General features: G+C 37.0%; 1 protein-coding gene across 2 annotated transcripts in view; it reads left to right on the forward strand.

Moving 5' to 3' along the window:
- CASP8AP2 (caspase 8 associated protein 2) overlaps positions 1–19,769 on the forward strand; it is a 42,627-nt gene that overhangs the window by 15,369 nt on the left and 7,489 nt on the right. For both annotated transcript variants that reach the window (XM_014866694.3, XM_070496278.1), the window contains exons 3-7: positions 1,981–2,049; positions 4,364–4,464; positions 5,019–5,093; positions 6,265–6,380; positions 17,056–19,277. In XM_014866694.3, the coding sequence (XP_014722180.2) occupies positions 1,981–2,049; positions 4,364–4,464; positions 5,019–5,093; positions 6,265–6,380; positions 17,056–19,277 (2,583 nt within the window). The remainder of the gene's footprint in view (positions 1–1,980; positions 2,050–4,363; positions 4,465–5,018; positions 5,094–6,264; positions 6,381–17,055; positions 19,278–19,769) is intronic.

Raw genomic sequence — 19,769 nt, forward strand, 5'->3', positions numbered from 1 at the left:
TTTCATTCCAATTTTATCAGTTAACCCAATAGTGTCCTTTATTATTGTGATTGGATTTAGATTTATCATTTTAATATTTCATTTTAGTTGGTCTCATCAGATTTTTTTTTTCTGATTTTCTTGCCTTCTTTCAAGTATTATTTGAATATATTTGAGAATTTCATTCTAATTTGTATATTAGCTTTTTGGCTATACCTCTTTGCATTATTTTTTAGTGGTTGCTCAAGGGATTGCAAAATACATCTTTAACTTTTTGCAGTCTCCTTGTTAGTATCATACCTTTTCACCTAAGATCTAGAATCTCATATGTGTGGTTACATTTGACCTCCATCTGTCCGTTTATGTTAAAGATGTCATAAACTGTACAATACAATGCTTTAATTTTTACTTTAAACGATTCTATATATATTAAGGAAATTAAGAAGAAAAATTAGTCTTTTATATTTACTTAATTATTTACCATTTCTAATTCTTCTAGTATCCCTCTAGTATCATTTTCCTCCCTGTTCTCTGTTTTTTCTTCTGGGACTCCAGATATATAACATGTGAAAACTTTTGGTGATTATCCTATAGGTTACTAAAACTTTTTTTTTTCAATTTTTTCCTCTCTGTTCTTCAGGTAAGTTCATTTTTATATCTATCTTCAAGTTCACTGGCTCTTTGGTCAAGCACATTCAGTGAATTTTTTTTACATTAGATATGGTAGTTTTCAGTTTTAGGATTTTTATTTGGTTTTGGGATTTTTCTTTGTTTCTTTTGTTTCTATTTCTCTGCCAAGATTTCCTATGTAGTAATTTTGGATTGCATTCTGGACATTGTAAATGTGATGTTATAGAGACATTGGATTCTGTTATATTTCTCTAAAGAGTGGTGGTGTTTTTAATTTTAGCAGATATTTAACTTGGCTGAACTTAAACTTCTGTCTTCCCTATGGTGGATAGCAGCTGAAATATCTGTTCATATTCTTTAGCTTTAGCTGGACTTTTGGAGTTGTAACCTTTACTTGTGTAGTTTGGGGGTCACTCAGAGATTTGGGGGCACAATTTGGGGAGTCCCCTCTGTGGCGCTCTGAATTTCCTCTCTTACTTTCTATTTGCTGTTATCATTCCCAAAGTTTTTTCTCTGGTTCTTCAAGCTATTAGGACTAGGGGTTTCCATATGAGTTTTCACTGCCCAGTTTTAGGGCTCCGACTAGGGCCTATATTTCCACAAAAAAATTGTTATAAAAGGGGGCTAGGGAACTCACGCAGCGCTGTTTTCTTCTTTCAGATGTTGTCTGCCTTCCAGTTTTTGCCTGCTGTGGGCTGCTCTCTGCATTTTCAGATGGCTTTTTTTTTTTAATTGACTTGTAATTTATATATAACATTATATGAGTCTCAGGTATACATTGAAATGATTTGATATTTATATGTATTGTGAAATGATCACTACAATAGAGCGTTTGACTGCAGATAGCTTTTGATATTTTGTTTAGAGTTTATAGTTGTTATCTGCAGGAGAATTTATCTAATAGAAACTACTCTGCTATTCCTCGAATTGGAGCCTTCTCACTAGTATATATTTGAAGGTGAGTTTTTAAGTCTAAATCTGAGGTAATCGAGTCATAAATCTGTGTGCTAAGATCTTCCTGTTTATAAGGATGTATAAAAACTTCTAGGGGGCTGGCCCGGTGGTGGAGTGGTTAAGTTTGAGCACTCTGCTTCGGTGGCCTGGGGTTTGCAGGTTCAGATCCTGGGTGCGGACCTACACACTGCTCATCAAGCCATGCTGTGGTGGCATCCCACATACAAAATAGAGGAAGATTAGCAACAGATATTAGCTCAGGGCCAATCTTCCTCACCAAAAACAAACAAACAAACAAAACAAATAACCCCCCCCAAAAAACTTCTAAACAGTTTCCCTTTTTGGCACAGAGTAGGAATGGAAAAACTTCACTAAGTGCATGAAGTCAGTTTTAACTAGTCTTTGATTTTCTTGCAGCTTCTCCTCTTAAAAATAATGATGAAGGTTCTTTGGACATATATGCTGGGTTGGACAGTGCTGTTTCTGGTATGTAAATTCTATAATAAAATAGTTTCATTTTGTTTGGTCAGTCCATTGGAAGTGTTTATTTTATTGTTACAAAATCTTGGCGTAAACTACTGAACAATCGGCCCATTCTTTCACATGATTACACTCAGGTGATTATTTTTTTGCCCAAAGCTTGATCACTGAAACAAATTAGCACTCAGGTTTGTTATTCATTTAGCTCTCAGATTTAATTGGACCTTGTGCAAAAATATTTTGTACCATTGAAAAGCAGCTGGTGGTGGTGTCTATACATATATTACTGGCCATACTGTCACAGGTTACATGACGTTAGAACTTTTGCAAAGGGTGGTTATAAATATTTTTGAATGAATCAGTGAGAGTGTGATATGCAGAGTCTAATGACCTATCCAAATTAGAAACCTTTTCCAGAATCATATCTCTGAAAGCTTTGAACAAATATGGTCCTCACACCTGATTTGTTGACACAAACGTTTTAGATAAATTGGTTTTCCAACTCTTACCTGTGAAATCAGTATAGATTTGGATGAAATTGCAGGAGATGGCAAAATGTATAGTCCTTTGAGTTGAAATGGAATGTGACATCAGAAATCTTAACATGTATTTTTTCCAGTGTTATTGAGATATAATTGACATATAACATTGAGTAAGCTTAAGGTTCAAGGTGTTGATTTGATACACTTAATTTATTGCAAAATGATTACCACTGTAGCATTAGGGAACACCTGTATCACATCACATAATTACCGTCTCTTTTTTGTGGTGAGAACACAAGATCTACTCTCTTAGCTACTTTCAGTTATATAATACAGTATTATTAACTGTAATCACTGTGCTGTACATTAGATCCCCAGAACTTAGTCTCTTATAGCTGGAAGTTTGTACTCTTTGATCAACATTTCCTCTTTTCCCCCACCCCCAGGCCTTAGTAACCACCATTTTAGTCTCTGTTTTTCTGCTTTTGGCTTTTAAATTCCACGTATAAGTGATATCGTACATTATTTGTCTTTCTCTGACTTATTTCATTTAGCATAATGTGCTCAAGGTCCATCCATGTTTTCGTAAATGGCAGGATGACCTTTCTCGTGGTTGACTAATATTCCATTGTATTTGTATACCTCATCTTCTTTATCCATTCATCTGGTGACAGACACTTAAGTTGTTTCCATATCTGGGCTGTTGTGAATCATGCTGCAGTGAACATGAGGATGCAGATATTTCTTTGAGGTCCTGTTTTCATTTCCTTTGGAGATATACCCAGAAGTTGGATTGCTGGATCATATCGTAGTTCTATTTTTAATTTTTTGGGGACCTTCCATATTGTTTTCCATAGTAGGTGCACCAGTTTGCATTCCCACTAACAGTGCACAAGGGTTCTCTTTTCTCCACATCTTTGCCAACACTTGTTATCTTGTCTTTTTGGTGACAACCATTCTAACAGGTGTGAGGTGATATCTCATTGTGGTTTTGATTTGTGTTTCCTGATGGTTAGTGATGTCGAGCGCCTTTTCATGTACCTGTAGGCCATTTGTATGTCTCCTTTGGAAAAATGTCTGCTCAGTTCTTCTGCTTGTTTTTTAGTCAGATTTTTTTTTGTGCTATTGAGTTGTATGAGTTCCTTATATATTTTGGATATTAACTCCTTATCAGATATATAGTTTACAGATATTTTCTCCTATCCTTTAGGTTCTCTTTTCATTTTGTTTTTTGGGTTTTTTTTTTTTTGCTGTGTAGAACCTTTTTAATTTGATGTAGTCCTACTTGTTTGTTTTTGCTTTTGTTGTCAAATCCAGAAAGTCATTGCCAAGATCTTTTTCTAGGAGTTTCATGGTTTCAGGTCTTATGTTCAAGTCTTTAATCCATTTTGAGTTGATTTTTGTGTGTGGTGTAAGACAGTGGTCCAGATTTGTTCTTTTCTATGTGGCTGTCCAGCTTTCCCAAGACCATTTATTGAAAGCACTGTCCTTTTCCCTTTTGTGTATTCTTGGCTTCTTTGTTGTAAATTTTAATTGACCATATATGTGTGGGTTTATTTCTGGACTGTATTCTGTTCCATTGGTCTATGTGTCCGTTTTTATGCCAGTACTGTACTGTTTTGTTTACTGTGGCTTTGTATTTTAGTTTGAAATCAGGAAGTGTGATGCCTCCACCTTTGATCTTCTTTCTCAAGATTCCTTTGGCTCTTTGCGGCCTTTTGTGATTCTATTGTTTTTTTTCTATTTCTGTGAAAAATGACATTGGAATTTTGATAGAGATTGCATTGAATCTGGAAACACATATTTTAACGTAAGGGTTTTTTGTTTGTTTGTTTTAGACAATGCCTCCAAATCCTGTGTACCATCCAGAAATTGTTTGGATTTATATGAAGAAATTCTGACTGAAGAAGGAACTGCAAAGGAGGCAACGTATAATGATGTATGGGTTGCCAGAATTATTGGACAGTTATTTTACTCTTTTATAGCTCCTGAAGTACAGGCATCAGCTTACTATTGAACAGACGCTCTGTGTTTAGGAAGTAGCTCTTAGACTAAAATAATATTTAATTCAGTTTCTGCCTGGAGATCTGCTTTCAGTGTTTACTGAATGCTTATCTAAATTTAGTTAGAATTTTGCTTGATTAATTGTAAGTGTCTGAATATATAAAAGCTCAACAGGCAATCAGTGTGATATAACATTTTATCTTTTCATGATATCTACTAAGTTATAAAATGTCCAACACTTGTATCAGATAAATTTCTTTCCACTGTATTTGAATTTTAAGGTTTGGAGATTGAATGTGAAACAAAATATATTATTAGTAGGGCCAACTTTAAAAACCAGTAATCTTACTAGATACCTGTTAGTAGAAATAGACCTAATCTTCCCTTCTTAGTGGATTGATTTGCAAAATTTTAAATATTTTGAAATGTCATTTAAGCTAAGAAAAGAATTTAGAATGATGCTTAAATTAATCTTTTTATGTCATACAGTTGCAAGTAGAATATGGAAAATGTCAGATGCAAATGAAAGAGTTGATGAAAAAGTTTAAGGAAATACAGACACAGGTAGGATTATTATGAATGTTTTATTTTTGCCTTACTAAATTTTTAAATCAAAATTTAATAAAAACTTTTTGTTAGAAATTAAAATGCTAAAGTGTTAGCAGTTTATAAGGAAACTATTTTTTTAGTATTAAATGAAATAGGAAATCTGGCAAAACATGCATTATTTCCTATGTCAGTGAAATTGATACAGGAAAACTGCTTGATGTATTAAATGATATTGACATAAAAAATCTGTTAGATTAGTTAACAGTTAAATAATAAAAAATTCACAGAGATGATATCAAGTGGTTTAAAATAGAATGGTTTGAGGAGAAAAGATTTAGAATGGCCGTTGGGGGGAAAATGGTCAGACCTTCACAGTTTTTGCCAGTCACTTTTTTGGTGATCATGTTGCAAAAATCAGGAATGTCATATCTTGTTCTGATTTTTTATTTTCTGGTTAAGTTATTTCTCTTCCTTTTCCCATTCCCCAAAAGAACCAGTCAATCCTAGATTTGTTCTTTGTTCATCTGCAAATTAGTACATTGTTGGAAGTTAAAGCTAAGTTGTTAAATATAATAAAATTTTTATCATTTTTATTTTCAATTTTCAGGATGACTCACATAGAACTTTTTTCCTGTTATTTATTGTTTTTTCATTTTGATACCTGTTTTAAGTAGTTCGCTTTAAATAACGTTTCTCTGGTGCCAGTTATCTTCTCTGAATCTCAGCTTCCCCATCTGTACCATAAGCATAATAGTACTTCTCAAAGGACTTTTTTGAGAATTACATAAGGTGAAATATATGATGCCTGGCAGGTAGTTGGCATTCAATAGTCACTAGCTATTATAAGTAGTAGGGTTTTTTCTTTTTTTGAGGAAGATTAGCCCTGAGCTAACATCTGCCGCTGATCCTCCTCTTTTTTTGCTGAGGAAGACTGACTCTGAGCTAACATCTGTGCATATCTTCCTCTACTTTATATGTGGGATGCCATGGCCATGGGATGCCATGTTGGACAGAATGGCTTGCCAAGTGGTGCCATGTCTGCACCTAGGATCCGAACTGGCAAACCCCGGGCCACTGAAGCGGAACATGTGAACTTAACTTCTGCACCACTGGGCTGGCCCCTATAAGTAGTAGTTTAATAATCCTGTAGATATATGCTTTATTAAATATATTTTATGATGTTTAGAATTTCAGCCTAAAAAATGAAAACCAATCTCTTAAAAAGAATATTTCAGCACTTATCAAAACTGCCAGAGTGGAAATAAACCGCAAGGATGAAGAAATAAATAATCTTCATCAAAGGTATGATTGAGGGGTGTGGGTCTGTTTATAAATTACGTGGGTATTGATATGTGGAACATTTTTAACTTTGAGAGGAAAGATATGAAAGCCATTCATTTTATTAAATATTTAAAGTTTCACTGTGACTAATATTCTAATGGTATATTATCATGATGACATATGTATGATTATTAATGGAATATTGCCACATACCTGTCTTAATATATTCAGTTTTCTAATATACTGGGATCTTGCTGTGGTACTGTTTTCTCCTGAGAAGATGATGGTGTGTATTTCATGGGTTCTTCTAGGCTCCTGCCAGATTACTGAAACATCAAGAGGATATCTGTGCTCATATTCCTTGTTTATAGACAACCCTTAACCCAGCTCTCAATTTGTATATTCTTTTCCCTTTCAAATAATGTTTTACTTAACTTCTCTCTCTCTCTGTTTTTTTTTTTTTGGTTGGGGGCAATATTCTGCTCTGGAATTTCACCTTTCTCCTCTCCTTCGTAGTCAAACCTCCAAAACAGTTATCTAAACTTGCTGTCTGCATTTCCTGTTTCTCCTCATTCTTGAACCCATTTCTCTCTGACTTCTGCCTCCATTGGTCCACCAAAACAGCTGTCATTTTGGTTGATAGTGACTGCCACTAAATCCATCAAATAATTTTTTTTTATTGAGTTAATGATAGGTTAGAATCTTGTGTAATTTCAGTTGTACATTAGTGTTGTCATTCGTGTTGTAGGTGCACCACTTCACCCTTTGTGCCCACCCCCTACCCCTGCCTTTCCCCTGGTAGCCACTAATCTGTTCTCTTTGTCCACATTTTTAAATTCTTCATATGAGTGGAGTCATATAGAGATTATCCTTCTCTAACTGGCTTATTTCACTTAAAATAATTCCTTCAAGGTCCATCCATGTTATTGCTAATGGAATGATTTTGTTCTGTTTTGCAGCTGAGTAGTATTCCATTGTATATATATACCACATCTTTTTTTTTTTTTATTGAGTTAATGATAGGTTACAATCTTGTGAAATTTCAGTTGTACATTAATGTTTGTCAGTCGTGTTGTAGGTGCACCACTTCACCCTTTGTGCCCACCTCCCAACCCACCTTTCCCCTGGTATCCACTAAAATGTTCTTAGTTCGTAATTTTAAATTCCTCATATGAGTGGAGTCATACACAGATTATCCTTCTCTCGCTGGCTTATTTCACTTAACATAATTCCCTCAAGGTCCATCCATGTTATTGCAAATGGAATGATTTTGTTCTGTTTTACAGCTGAGTACTACTCCATTGTATATATGTACCACATCTTCTTTATCCATTCGTCTGTTGCTGGACACTTAGGTTGCCTCTATGTCTTGGCTATTGTAAACAATGCTGCAATGAACATTGGGGTGCATAGGACTTTTGGGATTGCTGACTTCAAGCTCTTTGGATAAATACCCAGTAGTGGGATGGCTGGATCGTATGGTAGTTCTATTTTTAATTTTTTGAGGAATCTCCATACTGTTTTCCATAGTGACTGCACCAGTTTGCATTCCCACCAGCAGTGTATGAGTTTTCCTTTTTCTCCACAACCTCTCCAACATTTGTTGCTATTAGTTTTAGATATTTTTGTCATTCTAACGGGTGTAAGGTGATATCTTAGTGTAGTTTTGATTTGCATTTCCCTGATGATCAGCGATGATGAGCATCTTTTCATGTGCCTATTGGCCATCAGTATATCTTCTTTGGAGAAATGTCTGTTCATGTCTCCAGCCCATTTGTTGATTGGGTTGTTTGAGTTTTTTGTTGTTGAGTTGTGTGAGTTCTTTATATATTATGGATATTAAGCCTTTGTCAGATATATGACTTGCAAATATTTTTTCCCAGTTAGTGGGTTGTTTTTTTGTTTAATCCTGTTTTCATTTGCCTTGAAGAAGCTCTTTAGCCTGATGAAGTCCCATTTGTTTATTCTTTCTATTGTTTCCCTTCTCTGCGAAGGCATGGTGTTCGAAAAGATCCTTTTAATACTGATGTCAAAGAGTGTACTGCCTACGTTTTCTTCCAGAAACCTTATGGTTTCAGGTCTCCCTTTAGGTCTTTGATCCATTTTGAGTTTATTTTGGTGAATGGTGAAAAAGAATGGTCAATTTTCATTCTTTTACCTGTGGCTTTCCAGTTTTCCCAGCACCATTTGTTGAAAAGACTTTCTTTTCTCCATTGTATGCCCTCAGCTCCTTTGTCAACGATAAGCTGTCCATAGATGTGTGGTTTTATTTCTGGGCTTTCAATTCTGTTCCATTGATCTGTGCACCTGTTTTTATACCAGTACCATGCTGTTTTGATTACTGTAGCTTTGTAGTAAGTTTTGAAGTCAGGGAGTGTGATGCCTCCCGTTTTGTTCTTTTTTCTCAGGATTGCTTTAGAAATTCGGGGTCTTTTGTTGCCCCATATGAATTTTAGAATTCTTTGTTCTAATTCTGTAAAGGATGTCATTGGGATTCTGATTGGGATGGCGTTGAATCTGTAGATTGCTTTAGGTAGAACGGACATTTTAACTATGTTTATTCTTCCAATCCATGTACATGGAATGTCTGTCCATCTCCTTATGTCGTCAGCCAATTCTCTCAGAAAGGCTTGTAATTTTCATTATATAGGTCCTTCACTTCCTTAGTTAAATTTATCCCAAGGTATTTTATTCTTTTTGTTGCGATTGTGAATGGTATTGTGTTCTTGAGTTCTTTTTCTGTTAGTTCATTATTGGAGTATAGCAATGCTACTGATTTATGCAAATTGATTTTATACCCTGCAACTTTGCTGTAGTTGTTGATTACTTCTAAGAGTTTTCCAGTGGATTCTTTGGGGTTTTCTATATATAAGATCATGTTGTCTGCAAATAGCGAGAGTTTCACTTCTTCCCTCCCTATTTGGATTCCTTTTATTCCTTTTTCTTGCCTGATTGCTCTGGCCAGGACCTCCAGTACTATGTTAAATAAGAGTGGTGATAGAGGGCATCCTTGTCTCGTTCCTGTTTTCAGGGGGATGGCATTCAGTTTTTGCCCATTGAGTATTGTGTTGGCTGTGGGTTTGTCATATACGGCCTTTATTATGTTGAGGTAGTTTCCTTCTATGCCCATTTTGTTCAGAGTTTTTATCATAAATGGCTGTTGGATCTTGTCAAATGCCTTCTCTGCATCTAATGAGATGATCATGTGGTTTTTATTCCTCAGTTTGTTGATGTGGTGTATCCCGTTGATTGATTTGCGGATGTTGAACCATCCCTGTGTCCCTGGTATGAATCCCACCTGATCATGATGTGTGATCCTTTTGATGAATTGCTGAATTCTGGTTGCCAAAATTTTGTTGAGGATTTTTGCATCTATGTTCATCAGTGATATTGGCCTGTAGTTCTCTTTTTTCGTGGTGTCCTTGTCTGGTTTTGGTATCAGCGTGATGTTGGCCTCATAGAATGTGTTAGGAAGTGTTCCATCTTCCCTAATTTTTTGGAATAGCTTGAAAAGGATAGGTATTAAATCCTCTCTGAAAGTTTGGTAGAATTCCCCAGGGAAGCCATCTGGTCCTGGGGTTTTATTCTTTGGGATGTTTTTGATCGCTGTTTCAATCTCTTTCCTTGTGATTGCTCTGTTCAAATTGTCTGCCTCTTCTTGAGTGAGCTTTGGGAGATTGTAGGAGTCCAAGAATTTATCCATTTCCTCTAGGTTATCCATTCTGTTGGCATAGAGTTTTTTGTAGTATTCTCTTATAATCCCTTGTATTTCTGCAGAGTCTGTTATTATTTCTCCTCGCTCATTTCTGATTTTGTTTATTTGAGCTTTCTCCCTTTTTTTCTTTGTGAGTCTGGCTAGTGGTTTGTCAATTTTATTTATCTTCTCAAAAAACCAGCTGTTTGTTTCATTGACCCTTTCTATTGCCTTTTTTGTTTCAATAGTATTTATTTCTGCTCTGATTTTTATTATTTCTCTCCTTCTGCTGACTTTGGGCTTCATTTGTTCTTTTTTCTCTAGTTCAGTTAGGTGTACTTCAAGGTTGCTTATTTGGGATTTTTCTTGTTTGTTAAGATGTGCCTTAATACAGCTTTTGCTGTATCCCATATGAGTTGGTATGGCATGCTATCATTTTCATTTCTTTCCAGGTATTTTTTTATTTCTTCTTTAATTTCTTCAGTGATCCATTGCTTCTTCAGTAGTGTGTTGTTTAGTCTCCACATCGTTGTGCCTTTGTCAGCCTTTTTCTTGTAATTAATTTCTAGCCTTATAGCACTATGATCAGAGAAGATGCTTGTTATTATTTCAATTTTTTTAAATTTGTAGAGGCTTGCCTTGTTTCCCAACATATGGTCTATCCTTGAGAATGTTGCATGTGCACTTGAGAAGAATGTGTATTCAGCTCTTTCAGGGTGAAGTGATCTATATATTTCTATTAAGTCTAATTGTTTTAGTTTTTCATTTAGCTCCACTATTTCCTTGTTGATTTTCTGTCTGGATGATCTGTCAATTGATGTGAGTGGGGTGTTAAGGTCCCCTACTATTATTGTGTTGTTTTTAACATCTTCCTTTAGGTCTGTTAATAGTTGCTTTATGAATCTGGGTGCTCCTGTGTTGGGTGCATAGATACTTATAAGCGTTATTTCTTCTTGATGAAGTGTCCCTTTGATCATTATATATTGTCCCTCTGTGTCTCTCTTTACCTGTCTTATTTTGAAATCCACTTGGTCTGATATAAGAATTGCAACACCTGCCTTTTTTTCCTTTCTATTAGCTTGAAGTATTGTCCTCCACCCCTTCACCCTGAGTCTGTGTTTGTCCTTGGGGCTGAGGTGTGTTTCCTGGAGGCAACAAATTGTTGGATCTTGTTCTTTAATCCATTTTACCACTCTGTGTCTTTTTATTGGAGAGTTCAATCCGTTTACATTGAGAGTGATTATTGATGCATGTGGACTTAATGCTGTCAATCTGTCGCTCATTATCTTGTTTTCCTGCGTTTCTTTTCCTGTGTGCTTTAGACTACCCATTTAATACTGCAATTTCTTATGCTGGGTTCCTTAGATTTTTCCTTATTTATGATTTGTGACTCTGTTCTGTACTTTATTTTAGTGTCTACCTTGAAATTTATATTTAGAATCTCGTGTATAATATAGTCTATTCTCTGGTGGTCTCTTACTTACTTGACCAATACTGATTTAGACCCTTTGCTCTTCCCCTCCTAAATAATTATTTTCATTTCTTATTCCAACTAGTCTTATGAATTTGTAGTTAGAGTGATAAGATCGTCCCTGCTTTGGTATCCTTACCTATACCCTAATGCTATAGTTGAATATTTGCTATCCTGTTCTGGTTCTATCCATCAGTCTCCCTAGTCTGTGGTTTGTGACCCCTTTCTCCCTTTTTTCTTTTTTCAGGTATGAGAGCCTTCTTGTGGATTTCTTGTAGTGGAGGGCTTTTAGTTACAAATTCCCTTCACTTTTGTTTGTCTGGAAAAGATTTAATTTCTCCCTCATATCTGAAGGAAATTCTTGCTGGATAGAGTATTCTTGGCTGAATATTTTTATCTTTTAAAGCTTTGAATATGTCACTCCATTCTCTCCTAGCTTGTAAGGTTTCTGTAGAGAAATCTGCCGACAGTCTGATAGGGGCTCCTTTATAGGTTATTCTCTTTTTTTTTCTTACTTCCCTGAGTATTCTTTCCTTTTTGCCAATTTTACTACTGTGTGCCTTGCAGTAGGTCTTTTTACATTGACAAATCTAGGAGATCTGAAACCTTCCTCTACACACTTTTCTCCGTCAATCCCTAGATTTGGGAAGTTCTCTTCAATAATTTTGTGAAGCACACTTTCTGCTCCATTTTCCTTCTCCACATTCTCGGGAATCCCTATGATCCTTATGTTCTTACTCCTCATTGAATCCATTATCTCTCGGAGATTTTCCTCGTTTTTTTAAATTCTTAGTTCTCTTTCTTCCTCTGTCTGGAGCCATTCAGCCTGTCTGTCTTCACTTATGTTAATTTGCTCTTCTGTGGTGTCTACACGGGCATTCAGGGAATCTGAATTCTGTTTTATCTGGTCCATTGTGTTTTTCATCTCTAGTAATTGTTTGATTCTTCTTTATGATTTCAATCTCTTTTGTGAAGTAACTCCAGAACTCGTTGGCTTGTTTCTCTATCTTTCTCTCTACCTCATTGATCTGTTTGATTATAGCTGCTCTGAACTCATTTTCGCTTAGTTTACCTATTTCCAAGTCCTCAGGACTTAATTCTGTGTTTTTATTGTTTTCCTTCTGGTCTGGGGCTTTTATAAATTGCTGGATAGTAGAGGAGCGACTTTTTTGCATGGTGGTAGAATTCAATTGCAGTTACAGCCTGTCGCCACTAGATGGGGGTCGAGAGCTGCGTGTTCTGAGCTCTCCGCCTTCAGGCAAGATGGCTGCGCCCAGTGGCTTTGCCGGGAGGGAGGGGCTGCTATTCTTGTGGCCGATCTGGATTCAGATCAGTTCTGTTCTCTGGTCTCCCGGGGCCCTGGGTTTATGGGGTCCCCATGCGCGGAAGCTTTCCCCCGTCAGCGGGTTTCCACTGTACTGGCGGCAGGAGTCCTAGACGATCCCCTGGTCACGTGGCCCCTCCCCCACTCCTTTCCAGACGCATGCAGCAATCCCAGACTCTAGGGGAGGGAGCGAAGTTCTCTCCTACCCTGTTCCAGCTCCTCCGAGGCCGGCAGCAGGGTCTCCGTCCTCCATCTTTCGATAGTGTAGGTCTCTAAGTCCTGGCATTAGGTTTATTAGCTGAAATTCAGGTTTTTTTTCCAGTCCTTTGTTGTAGTTTGGAGGGGAGAGAGTTCCAGGTCAGCTCACCCCGCAATTTTGCTCCCTCAATTTCCCCATCAAATAATTTTGATTTCTCATTTTAACTTGTCCTCACATGCTATTTGCCGTAGTTGACCCTCCTTTCTTGAAATAGTCTCTTCCTTTGGCTTTCATGATTCTTCGTTCCCTTCCTAACTTTAAATTTACTCTTCTGTACTTGGCTGCATTGGAATTCTTCACAGCTCAAACCTATGTCCTTTCCTTTCTCTATCAGTATTTTCTTTGGAGGTAATATCACTCATGTTAGGTCAGTTCCATTTATATGTAGATAATTACACGTCTGTAGAAAATTTTCAAAATTACCTCATTTAAAACTGAATTTATGATCAGACTTCTTCTGTTCTGTCCTAGCTTAGTGGATTCCCCGTCATTTATTCTGCCGGTGAAGCTAGAGACCTGGGGGTAGTATGACCATTTAATATAATTGCTCAAACTGGGGTACTTTTGAGAGTAGAAGGGGTGCTATTAATAAGTACACTGAGATTGTTTGGCAAACTGAGACACAGTCACCCTGCGTAGAAGTCGTCATTGACACTTAGCTCTCTATCATCTCTCAGATCCAAATTCCTTGCTGTGTCCTGTTGATTTTTATGTCTTTATAATCTCTCAAATGTTTCGTTTCTCCACATTTCTACCATCATTGCTGCCCCTAAACTGTCATCTGAACTGGCAGTAGTCTTTGTGCTGGTATTCTGCATTCATTCTTGCTCTTTCCAGCCTCTGGTTTGTCTCTTCTCAATATTAAAGCCACAGGATACTTTCTAAAGCACAAGTCTGGATATCTCAGTATCACAGAACCAGCCCATCCCACCCCCTTTCTTGATTAAAATACATCAATGACTTTCCATTGTTCTTAGGATAAAAGATCTAAGTCTTAACTTGGCCCACAGGGCTCTTCACATTATGGTCCCAAACTACTTCTCAGGCCTGCCTTCTTGTTTACCTTTGCCCTAGGTGTCATATCTCTGGTATATCTCTGACATTCTTTTGGTTCCTTGGTTGTACCATGAACTCTGCCTTTGTGTGGACTGTTTCCACTGCCTGCAGTGTTCCTCTCCTCCACCTGCTAGATACCTCCTCATCCTCAGATGGCAGCATAAACATTCTTTTCACGGAGGATATGTGTCTATTCTCTGCGACTAGGTCAAATCTCTCTTTAGTAGCTTTATATACACTTGTGGTTGTTTAAATCATGAATGGGATTACTTGATTAGTATCTTTCTGTTCCATTAAACTGTAAGCTTCATGGGAGCAGGGACCATGTCTCTGTTCCCTCACCATGTTATGAAGCACCTAGCACAGTGCCTGACACGTGGTAGATACTCAGTAAATGATTGAAGAGTGAATGTAGACAATCTTGTGTGGACCAGATGGCATTATAAAGCACTTTTGAAAATGAAGATGGTTGTGCATGTTTACCAACCTAAATCCCACCAGTGCAACTAGGATAAGATTGGTTCCTGAAGTGTTCGGGAAATTTTATATGTAGCTGAATCTTTTAGGAGAGGGATATGATGTTTGAACAGGGTGAAAAGAGAAACTGGGTGAATAAATGATGAGAGTTACGTCGTTAGATTGTTTGATGTGATTATACATTAAGAAATGTTCTGTGAAATAGTTTCACTTTTTAATTGTGAGCTATGCCTAGTATTCTAATGATACATGTTTATGATTTGGTTGAAACTTGATGTTTAAAGGAAAAAATGCAAATATTAATATAAGGTGAAAATTTAAGAGCAAATTATGGAAAGTGTTTAATATGCAGGTTTATTTTAAAATAAAACTTTTGAGGGCCAGCCCCATGGCCTAGTGGTTAAGCTTGGTGTCCTCCACGTTGGCATCCCTGGGTCGGTTCCTGGGTGCAGAACTACACCACTCGTAGGCAGCCATCCTGTGGCAGTGACCCACATAGAAAATAAGAATATTGGCAACAGATGTTAGCTCAGGGCAAATCTTCCTCAGAAAAAAATAAAATAAAATTTTTGATAGTATTTTATTTAGTACAGAGTTGTACTAAATATGTGTTATGAGCTCTGTGGGCTAGAACTGTCTTTTATTGTTGGTCAGGAAGATTGGCCCTGAGCTAACATCTGTTGTGAATCTTTCTCAGTTTGCTTGAGGAAGATTGTCGCTGAGCTAACACCTCTGCCAATCTTCTTCTCTTTTGTATGTGGGACGCCACCATGGCATGGCTTGATGAGCAGTGTGTAGGTCCACATCTGGGATCTGAGCCCATGAACCCTGGGCTGCCAAAGCAGAGCATGCGAACTTAACCACTACACCACTGGGATGGCCCCTAGAACTATCTTTTAGGAGCTTATGGTTTAATAAGTTTGATGCACCTTACACATGTACATTCTTTGTTGAATATGAGTTCTTTGTTGGATAAATTCATTGCAAATATCTTCCCATTCTTTGGCTTGTCTACCACTCTGTTTATTGTGTCTTGTGAGGAATAAATGTTCTTAATTTCAGTGGAATTCAGTTTGTCAAATCTTTTTCTTTTTTGGTTAGTGCTTTTTATGTTCACATTTTCCTAGTTGTCTCAAGGCTGTCTTCCAATGTTTGGTTTTTTGAGTCGGAATCTGTGTTATTTTCCTACGGCTGCCATAAGAATGTACTACAAACTGGGTGGCTTCAATAACAGAAATTTATTGTCTCACTGTTCTGAAGGCTAGAAGTCCAAGATCCAGTTGTCAGCAGGATTGATTCCTTCTGTTGGCTATGTGATGGAAGGATCTGTTCCAGGTCTCTCTCCTGGGCTTGTAGATGGTCACATCTTCCTTTATGTCTACATATTGTCTTCTCTCTGTACTTGTCTCTGTGTCCAAATTTCCCTTTTTCATAAGCACACTTGTCATAGTGGGTTAGGGCCCACCCTAGTGACCTCACTTTAACTTGATTACCTCTGTAAAGACCCTATCTCCGTGTAACGTCATATTTTGAGGTACTGGGGGTTAGGACTTCAACAAAGTTCTTTGAGGGGACATAGTTCAACCCATAAGAAGATCCATATAAAGTCTACAGATTACCTTAGGTTATATGTCTCCTGTGTCCTCTTTTGTTTTATGAAAATCTCCCCTTATTTCTGAGTCTTTTAAGTTTTGGTGTTCTCTACACATTTAGTACTGATTAGGAATAGATTTATGGGAATTTGGGAAAGTTATGGAAGTTCACAAAGAGGGACCTATATTACTACAAAAAGCTAAAATGAGCTGTTTACATTTTATTGTTAGGAAAGCTGCCAGTTTTCTGAAACACTAATGAAACCTTAAGACTTATTAGGCTTTTTTTTTTTTAAACAATAAAATTGTTCCCCTAGGAGAGAATCCCAACTCTATATTTCTTTCTATTTTTGCTCAGTATGTGCCTCTTTAAGACAGCTGTTGATGCTTTGGTTTACTGTGGGATTGTATGTGAAACAGAAAATTAGGATAGGGAGCTACATGGAGTTCTATTTTGATTGTATCAGTTGTCAAGCAAGATTTCGCTTTTCCTTCTGTTTCAGTTGGGCTAGAGGGAGTGAGAGCAAGAAAGTAATATCACTTGTTCTAAAAGAAGGGAATTTGTGGTTAGTTTGGGAGTTGTATGTGCATGGTGAAGGAAGTGGCAAGTGCTGGGATATAGCTGAGAGGTCCTCCAGACTTTGTTTGAGGAAGGCTTGCTCACTTAGTAGGAAGCTGGTAAATGCCTATCACTCACGCCTTTATACAAAATAAAATTAGTTTTGCCAGTATGTGGGCCCCTGAATTTTAAAGTTTATCACGTGATTAAAATTTAGATTATTAAAAAGTAATCAACTTTTTTTTGCTGTTTATTTCTCAATAGATTGTCCGAGTTTCCACATTTTCGAAATAATCATAAAACTTCAAGGACATCAGATATAGTTAAAACAAAAGATCTTAAATCCAGATCTCCTCATTTGGATGACTGTTCAAAGACTGATCACAGAGTGAAAAGTGATGTTTCTAAAGATGTACATCATAGCACTTCACTGCCAAACCTCGAAAAAGAAGGGAAATCACATTCTGGAAAAAAGGGCACTTTGCATCTGCCTACATCTCTTGAAAAACACTGCACCAATGGCATTTGGTCACGTTCCCATTATCAGGTTGGTGAGGGTAGCTCCAATGAGGATAGTAGAAGAGGGAGGAAAGATACTAGACATAGCCAATATAGCAGAGGAACTGACAGGATACGAAAAGACTTAAACACGAACTGTGGTGATGGTGAACCAAGGAACACAGAGGCTAGTCAAAGGCTACAAGGGCGTCCTGAGAAGTATGGTAAAGGTGAACCCAAGGCTGAAAGCAAAAATTCAAAGTTTAAAAGTAACACAGATTTGGACTATAAAAATGAACGCCTTAGTTCTTCTTGGGAGAAAGAGACCTCTAGAGAAAGGTCACACACTCGAACAGAATCTCAAAGTGACAAAAAACCAGAAAGACAAAGTGAAAGATCACAAAATATAAATAGAAAAGAATTTAAATCACAAGACAAAGAAGAAAGAAAAGTTGATCAAAAACCTAAATCAATAGTAAAAGACCAGGATTATTGGAGAAGATCTAAACGAGCATCATTTCCTCATTCCAAGAATGAAATAACAAAGTCTTCTCATAATTCAGGTAAATACCATGTAGAAGAGAGAAGAGGAAGGGAAGATTGTAAAAGAGACAGGGGTGTAAGTAATCATAGTTTCCAAGAAGGAAGATGTCCCTCTTCTTTTTCAACTAGTAGAACTCACAAACACATTGACTCCAAGGAAGTTGATGCTGTGCATCAATGGGAAAATACACCTTTAAAAGCAGAAAGGCATAGAACTGAAGATAAGAGGAAAAGAGAACGAGAAAGCAAAGACGAAAATAGGCATATGAGAAATGAAAAAAGAACGCCTACAGAACATTTGCAGAAGACCAACAAAGAAACTAAGAAAACCACTACTGATTTAAAGAGACAGCATGAGCCAAAAAATGATAAAGGTGAAGTCTCTAATAATGATATTTCCCAAGAAGGAGATAATAAAGAGCTTACAAGTAAAGCTGAGAGTGGTCCAAATGAAACAAAGAACAAGGACTTAAAGTTGAGTTTTATGGAAAAATTGAACTTAACTCTTTCTCCTGCTAAAAAGCAGCCTGTTTCTCAGGATAATCAGCATAAAATAACCAATACTCCCAAATCCAGTGGCATATGTGACGTAGAGTCCTTGGTGCAGGCTAAAACAGTGACATGTGTTCCCTCTGTCAGTGAACATATCACAGAGGAAACCAAATCAAAGGTATTGGAACCAAATGATGCTCTTGCAGCAGAATCTGAATCCAGGACTAAAATTCCAGAAAGGAAAATGGAAGAAGAAAATAGCTTGTTAGTTAAATCTGTTGAGAATACTATGCCTTGTGATGTGCCTGTTTGTGGTACAGAGACTTCCTTCTCAGCACCTGTGGAAATGGAAAAAGCAGAATCCTTGTTTCCATCATCAACAGAAATGGAACAAACCATTAATGGTGCAGGGGCAGCAGTTCCTGTGGTAATGGACATATTACAAACAAATGTTTCTCAAAACTTTGGCTTGGAATTGGATATCAAAAGAAACGATGGTTTAAATTCTTGTAGTATTTCTGAAGGTATAGAAATGAAGGAGGCTTTTTCAACACAAGTGGCTGAATCCAGTGGAAGCATTTTGCAGCCTTCAATCGAAGAAGATGGTGTTTTGCCAATAGTCCTTTCAGAAGATGGTAACCCACAATTTGAGCCTTCTCTTGTAGGTACACCACTGGTTGAGAATAAGTCTTGTCATTTGGAGCCTTGCTCACCTAAAGAGCCTCTAGAATCTTCACTTCAGCAGACTGAGTTAATGGACCACAGAGTGGAAATTGGTGAAACAAACTCAATATATCATGATGACGAGAACTCAGTTCTGAGCATTGACCTTAATCACCTGAGACCTATTCCAGAGGCCATCAGTCCTCTGAATAGTCCAGTGAGACCTGTAGCAAAAGTCCTTAGAATGGAAAGCCCATCTCAAGGCCCATTATATAGTAACAGTCATAAAGGTAATAGTTTGTATTATCTTCTATACCTTATCTTTTTGTGAGAATGTGGGTGCCGTAAGCAAGATGAATTAGTGCTTTTTCTTTTTTAATAACATGGCTAACATATTATCCAGACCCCCGTTGTTAACTTGAAATGTACGTTGAGTTGTTAAATTTAGGTAATTCTTATTTATGTAAAAAAAGGGAGTGGTAGAACAAATCGTTTCATATACCCTTTGCTTGCTTTCAGGTATATTTTTGTTGTTCAGAAACCATCATCAAATGGCATAGAATAGGTGGTTCTGCTAACATGAAGTAAAGATACTTGAGCAGTGGGTTGATGTTATCCAAATGACCAAACTCTGTACTACCACTCTTGTCACTTACCTTCTGAGTATATTTTAAGGCCAGTAAAGACCAATGACATGAATAAGTATTAATCAGGCAGTAACATTCTGCTAAAAAGAAAAAGTTATTAGAATAGTAAATTGCCTCAGTATTTAATTTTTTATT

This window comes from Equus asinus, chromosome 24 (genome assembly GCF_041296235.1).
Source record: "Equus asinus isolate D_3611 breed Donkey chromosome 24, EquAss-T2T_v2, whole genome shotgun sequence".
NCBI classification, from domain to species: domain Eukaryota; kingdom Metazoa; phylum Chordata; class Mammalia; order Perissodactyla; family Equidae; genus Equus; species Equus asinus.